The sequence below is a fragment of the Dendroctonus ponderosae genome, unplaced genomic scaffold, assembly GCF_020466585.1.
Source record: "Dendroctonus ponderosae isolate FM_Combo_2020 unplaced genomic scaffold, Dpon_F_20191213v2 Dpon_F_20191213_4, whole genome shotgun sequence".
NCBI lineage: Eukaryota > Metazoa > Arthropoda > Insecta > Coleoptera > Curculionidae > Dendroctonus > Dendroctonus ponderosae.
Genome location: NW_026018611.1, coordinates 16,474,248 through 16,481,942, shown reverse-complemented (window position 1 = coordinate 16,481,942; position 7,695 = coordinate 16,474,248). Strand labels below are relative to the sequence as shown.

The 7,695-nt window shown below is 35.7% G+C and overlaps 1 protein-coding gene across 1 annotated transcript in view; it reads left to right on the top strand.

Moving 5' to 3' along the window:
• Window positions 1-3,002: 3,002 nt before the first annotated feature.
• The window catches only part of LOC109546319, a 63,153-nt gene continuing 58,460 nt past the window's right edge, over window positions 3,003-7,695 (top strand). Inside the window, exon 1 of the mRNA XM_048665753.1 lies at window positions 3,003-3,409. Within this exon, the coding sequence (XP_048521710.1) occupies window positions 3,035-3,409 (375 nt within the window). The 5' untranslated portion in view covers window positions 3,003-3,034. The remainder of the gene's footprint in view (window positions 3,410-7,695) is intronic.

The window sequence follows — 7,695 nt, the reverse complement described above, 5'->3', positions numbered from 1 at the left end:
AAGGAAAGATCCTACACACGTAAGCACATTACCATCATAACCGGAGATGAAGCCACAATAAAAGCATCAGAATCGTACACAATCAGGTCACAATGTGTGCTAGATTGTGTAAAAGAACTTACAACCCTGGCCGGGAGCCCAAACAGAGTAAAACTCACTTGGGCAACTGGTACGAACAGGAACTAAGAAAACGAGATTGCTGCAGAACTTGCTAAGGCAGGGACCGAGAAACCACTGGCTAACCAAGAACCTGCTTGTAGTATATCTCATGCCCAAGTTAGGGTGGCAGTTGGGCAGTAGATCTTGGAACAACAGAGAAAGTACTGGGAGGAGACACCGCGACTCCATACCGCAAAGCATTTGGTGGACCTCCACAACCAGTACGTAAAAATGAACTGCTAGGTCTCAGCAAGCAAAAAATAAGGAGGATAGTGGCCTTTTTAACAGGACACGCCCCCTGCAAAAAACACCTCTTCAGGATGGGACTGAGCGATCAACCGACCTGCAGGGGTTGCAAATTAGAGGACGAAACTACTCTGCATGTTATGTGTCACTGCACGTCATATGCAACAGGTAGACGAAGGCTCCTGGGAGGAGATGAAATTCCACCAGACCAGATCATGCAAACTTCCCTCAAGATTCTTCTGGAATTTATTGAATGTACAGAATAGGATAGGTAGATAGGACAGAAATGACCGCGGTGCAAGGCCAAACACCACCTCGGCGGTGAGGAAAGGGTTTTAGTGGGTAAACAGCTCAGCTGGAGTCCCACACAACCCAGAGCGACATACCACTAGCTCTGGGAGTGCATAAAAGAGCATTTCCCAAACCTCACCGGCAAAAAAAAGCACATAATAATTTGTTTATGCCAATAACCAATAAATTATAAGCTTTGCAGCTTTTCAGAAATTCTTAGAGCTTTGGCGTTATCGCCAAGCAACACTGCGTAAAAGATGATTCTCATTGGTCCGGTCGACTCTCGAATGTCACGTTATAGCCGGACGTAATCCGTGTACACACTAGGCGGGTAATTTGAATTTGTAATATGCATTTTAATTGTTTAGATTTTATAGAGTGGAAACTGCTATCTCGGGATCAATGTAAATGAGTAATATAGAAGTTTTCTTAATATTGACCAATAAAATTATAACGTTGACGCATTTATAAAGAAAAGTTCATATAAACAATGTCCGAAACAGGTTACGCCATGTTCTGCCATAGTGCGCATTACAGACTGTCCCTGGCCATCGAATCCAAAATTTCAGTGGTAAGACTCCTCACTCGGGAACCTCAGCGCAACTGAAGATATTACTGGAAAAATCCAATCGAGTGGAAAAATCTGAAACAGCAGACAAAATGGCCCTTATCGATGGTCGTAATCACAGAACAACCCAAGAAATCAAATAAACCAGGCCTGACGAAAACCAAAAGCACCTAAACCCAAAACTGAAAAATCGCCGAGCATAACAATAGAGTAATGTTTTTTCCTATCTTAAAGTAGAAACATACCTAATCAAACACAAATCGGTTCTTCTCAAAACCACAATTTTTTTGCAAATAAATAAGGTTTAACACTAGGATCAGAAGAAACAATGGAAAGAATTTGAGAGCACGTTCTATTTTTGCATTTAATTCTGAACATAAATAAAATGCTATTTCATGTATCTAAGGCAAAAAGTAAGCTGTAATATACCGACTACATTTAAATATATATAGCGAGCGAGGTATTTAATAGACTTCTGTACCAAAGTAGCTAAACTTAGAGAGACCGGCAAAATTTAAATAATGAAAAACTAAAATATTGGTATTATTTACCTAAGTATTATTCTATCATTGGTATTGACCTAGACAGAGAAATTTGAATTCTCAATAAGGAAAAGCACTAAATAATGGTGATTTACTCAAGTTAGAAGTAAAAAATAATTTGCTTGTACGTGCCCTTACTTTTCCACTGGGTGCACGCAAAATTGTGTGCAAAAGCACGCAATCAACCAATTTGGAATATACCGTGGATTTACATTCATGTATATTTGTTTTGAACATACCTGGTATATTCATCTGCACATATACACAATATGTACATATATGTACATACCCAGGATATAACTTTTATGAACTTTGATGAATATACATACATGTATATTCCACGAACATTCACGTTAGGAATGTTTACCAATGTATATTCCCAGGATATTCCCGCAATGTTCTGTATATTTTTTGAAAATTCTGGGATATTGATAGAATGTCAAATGCTGTCTGGGTTATTCTGCCACTAAAAAATGTATAAAATTGCTGGTGTCAAAAAACGGAGCTTCTAAGCACAATGCTACACCCGTTCGAGGGTATCTATCTCAACAGTTTCCAGGGAGATCGATCGAAACTTATGCAACATCAAAGTTTGGGCAAAAACTGCCTGTTGCTTTAGTATTAACACTAAATTATTTCATTATCATTTTATGGACATTTTTTGATCATTCAATGTTTAATTAAAAGTGATAATTACTCTCTTAGTGAAAATTGACATGTTCTTCATATCTCTTGAAATTAATGTTTTATTGGTGGATTTGTAAAATATTGACTTTTAAGATCACCAACTGTTTATATAACGATTGTGAATTAAAAAGAATGAAAAACTGAAACTGAATTGCATGGATCATGCAAACCGCTCTACATTCGCTTTATTGCATAATTTATGCTTAAGTGAGGAACAGTCCTTTCTTAAAAGAAATACGAGTACAGATATTAATGATGATTTGCATTAATATAATTGCTATTCGCGAATCTCAAAATACTTTGAACATTAAATAATAGCGGTTTATTGAACAAAATCCCTTTGAAAAATAATATTGATATCAATACACATTAGCATAATAGATAGTTCTTTTGAAATAGGAACTTTAATTTTCAGTTTTGTTTTCCGGTGCTTTTCAATTATTTACCCGACGATTGAATATTATAATACTACGGCAGAAGACCCACCGAAGAAACCTGCTTTGTGGCACGTTTCATTTGATATTGTGTATTTCAAGTCAAGATGAAAGACCGTGTAAAACTGATGCACAGTTTCAAATTCATAATGATATTGGCAGGACTTTGGCGTCTGAAACTTACAGATAACAGGTTCTATCAATGGTTATATTTGCTGTATTCAATGGTGCTTCAAGCGCTGTTTACCCTTCTAACTTTCGGGTCAATTCGGAACATCTCAGAAGCAATATCCAATAGAGATTATACAGGGGTCATCGATAATATTTGGTTGTCCCTTCTAACCATGGTCATTTTATTTAAGATGATAATGTTCCAGAGAAAGCGCTTTTTAGATTTAATTCTCCAAAGTATAGATGAGGAAAGCAAAATATATACTGAAGAAACCACATGTATTCAAGAGATATTTGAACACAACTATAAGGTATGGTATTAGCTACTTTACTCTATTTATTTTATTCTTTTCTTTTCTCCTCTTTTCCACCTTGGCTGATTCCCTGATTTCTTTGTACGAATTTACTCGACGCTGGGCGACATTTGAAGCGTCCAGCAGATTGTAGCCCAATACACTTCATTTTAATTTAGTTAATCAACAGTTAAACATAACACGTCAAACAATGGTCAAAAAAGTCGAAAATGGCTAAAAACTGGTTAAAACGGTCAAAAATCGTCAAAACTACACATAACAAACTTCCCACATAGCAAAATGATGTTCCCAGAATATACATGGAACATGTAATGTTCATGTAAAGTAGACGCATATTTATGGGACATACATGGGTTCCATTATGAACATTCTATCTTTATCATCATTACTCTGTCAGAGTTAATACACTGAATGTTCATGGTATGTTTTGGGAATATACATGTGTATTTTCTGGGAATGTACATGGTATGTTCAGTCAATGTACATGTGTATGTTCTGGGAATGTACCTGGTAGGTTCAGTGAATCTATATGTGGATGTTCTGTGAATATAGATGGTATGTTCAGAGAATATACATGTGTATTTTCTGGGAATGTACATGGTATGTTCAGTGAATGTCTTGGCATGTTCAAGGAATATACATACATATGTATACAGAAAGAAAAACGATCTTTTATTTCATCTTATTAACTAATATTCATTAACATATTTAAGTTCAGTTGAATGAAGTATTTACTGTTGTTGTAATTTTTCAACAACAAGAGTTACTTACAACTAAACTAAAACTTATTAAATGAATATTAAATAAATTAAAATAGAACTTATAACTACGGACTGAAAATCAAAATTAACATTTTCAGCATTTTTGCCGTTGTCGCAATGATGTGTAACTGTGAGCTTAAACACAAACCTTTATCTAAAAAACTGCAGACTTATTATTTTATATTCCTTACATGTTCCCGGTCTGTGGCTTCAAAATCAGAGAAAAATGTTAAATACAAAAGTTGTAGATCCAGATCTACGTCTGGTTTATTTGAAGATAGTAACAATTGATACAGGGTGCCTCAAATTCAAATAACAGACTAAACTTACCTTTTTTCAAATGGAAGGCATATTCGCACTATTGGTAAAATTCTAGGCTTATCCGTTATAGGCCAATTCAATAACAACTGACTTAAATATGGTCTGATTATCTACTCTTAGACATCAATATATCTATTAGGGGAATCATAAATTCGAGGGTTCCATATGGACAATAGTATGGTCTTATATTAATAGTCGGCGGCTGCCGAATGAGAAAGATTTCAAGAAAACTTAAATATGATGAGAGCCAACGTCTGAAGACAGACGAGGCCTCAGAAGAAGAAGAGATATATTGTTTGTATAGGTAACTAAAGTGCCCCCGCAACAAATCTGAAAGGCACTAATAAAATACCAATATATGCCCTCTACTTTCATAAGACTGAAGACTAAAATGAGTACTTCAATAACTGATCCGAAGTACAGAGTACTGAATCCAAAAGTAACTAGTCGTACGAGTATTCCAAAGTAATCAAATCTCACATCACAACTGTATACAAAGTGCATACATTAGTATCGATATAAAGGTCAGAACTTTAAAGCTTGTACAATTCCGTATTTCAGATGATAAAACTTACAGCCACTTATCAGGTCGCCAATTTAACATAAGTCAATCGGGAGCCGATCTGATGCCAAGTGCCGCGCGGATCGTATGAATATTTATCCTGGGGTTCCCATGCATGACGTGCTGTTGAGAAATTAATCAGGTTATACTGCCTGCCAGATCCTGTACCGTTGAACAATCCTGGTTCTTTCGCCTAGGGACCGTTATATGAGCTCCATTTTCTCAAGTTTTTTTTATATTTACGGGAGTGAATGATAATCAGCAACTCTTTAAGAATATTCATACCCATTGAACTGGTATCGTTGTCAATATTAACCAGTCTGTAGGCATGTATTATATTCAATACCAATAAGGACCGCGACTTGTTCATATTCCATTAGCTTAAGAACTTCTCCGTACATATAATTTAAACCTGCTGATTTGTTACCACCTGGTTGTTGTTTCAGTTGTCTTATTAATGCTCTACATTCATCATTTGTTATTTCTGGTCCACTTAATACACTAATTAATTAATACAGGGTGATTCAAAGTTGGCGTCATTCCTTTTAAGTGGTGATAGAGGCTCCCTTGGGGAGTACGAGAAAAATATTGAAAATGTTTTTTCTAAAATTTCTAAGATATTAACAGTTAAAGATCGAATTTCAACTTTGTTATTAAGCATTATTTTGAAATTGTTCTATGTTTAATTGGTAGCATATTGGAATACTTAAGCATTCAAAAGGAAAAATTACCATCTTTGCTTCAAATTACGAAAATTTTTTATTTCAAAAATGTTCTCTTCTACAATTTTTTGATGAAAAGGCACGGCGGCAATTATGTTTTTTGTCATTAACAGATTTACAGGTGGATAGCCCACGTCAATATTAACAATAATTTGTCAAACTGTGACTTACTTTGAATTTCCTTTCACGAATTTGCGGATACGCGATTAATTCCGGGGAAATGCTACAAAAGCTGAAAGAACTCACGCCAACAAAGGGCGAGGAGAGTGGTTCCAGGAAGATAGTGGACGATAGATGTTCGGGTTCCAGGCACAGAAGAACAAGTATTGGACATAATTGCAGCAGAGCCTTCCAGGTGCCCAATTCTCGAGATCGAAAGAACGTGAACGATCCCATCACCGATGTGACCATTCCCTTCTCCGCCCTTTCTACTATGGTTCGAAAACCGTATTCTCGAATGCATAGGAAACGATGTGAGAAGCATTAAAGGAAAGCGTTGTTGCCAACAACTTTATCAAAGAAATTTGACTCAAATTTACTTTTAAGAGACGACGATTTATCTAACGGTCAAACAATTGGCGGGCATTTTAAATAAAATATTAAAAATGTTATACCAGCTAAAGCTTAAAGCTGTTATACTAGGGAAATAGAAATATATTATATGACTTGAATAAATCAGCATAAAGTTGTAAAATTTTATTGAAGATCGTTTGAATGAGCACCTCCCGCGGACTTCCAAGGGAACACGGGTGGGGTATGTGGGGCCAGTGCTTTTGTTCTAACTTTCAAGAGCCCTCTAAGATTCCTATAAATCTCGGGCCGAAAAGTATCTTGCGGTATCATTAGTTCCTGTTTGAATTCAACATCAAAATTATGAGCAACAACACTGTTACTGTGTGCTAGTGTTTGAAATTATTTATCAGGTGAGTGTTTCTCACAGAGCAGCGTCTTCAACCGTATTTGAATATTGATTTTCTATAATATTGACTTTACCTTTCTTATATTATATTTTTAAATGTATTTACCTTCCTTAATATTAAACAGGTTTTTTTAATATCTCTCTAAATTTAAAAACTGTTAATGCTTTATATAAAATATTATACTGTTACGTTTCCCGGGGTTCGAATGATTCCAGTAAGCAAATAAAATAACACAACAATTTATTGAACTCCCAAATACCAACTATAATAATCACTAACTCAAAACTATAGCTCGCGAATCGAACACACTCTGTATATCGCTTTAAATATTTCACTGTATAGCTGTCTGATTAACTCTGAATGAATTAATTCACTCCGGTCGCCTTGCCTTATTTATATTAAAGCGCAAGGGCTCTCGACGACCTGCGAAGATTCTCCATTTTTCGGGAATTCCATAGCCCAATCCACTATTACCGTTCGTTCTCGAAGTATCGAGCTAGGCGTCCCGAAAACGCTGGAAGCTGTGCGCTAAAAATCAAGCCGCAACAATACATTTGTCTGTATTTATTCATTTATTCTTATAATGATCAATTAAATCTATTTATTGTTGAACTGGTTTCTCAATTACAATTTCAATATTGTTTTCAGATATATTTCTATATTGCTTGAAGATAGGGCATCAAATTTTCTATCAATTGGAGCACCAGCTGCTTATTCAATCTAAAAAGCTTGACGAACTTGATTTCATTTATTTCCATAGCGTTCATGGGTTGATGAAATTACCGTGGGTGATTTTCTTCTTGTTTCTCTGCATCTACAAGTTAACTCAGTAATACTAAAATAGTTACTACTACAAGACACGATTCGAAACACAAAAACTTACCTTRAAGATTGTTGAGAACAATTCCATACAAGCCAGCTCTACTCTCTGTTAGAAAATCTGAACCGAAATCACACCACTTTTCAAACCGTTTACCTACGCCAAAACCTGTGTAGT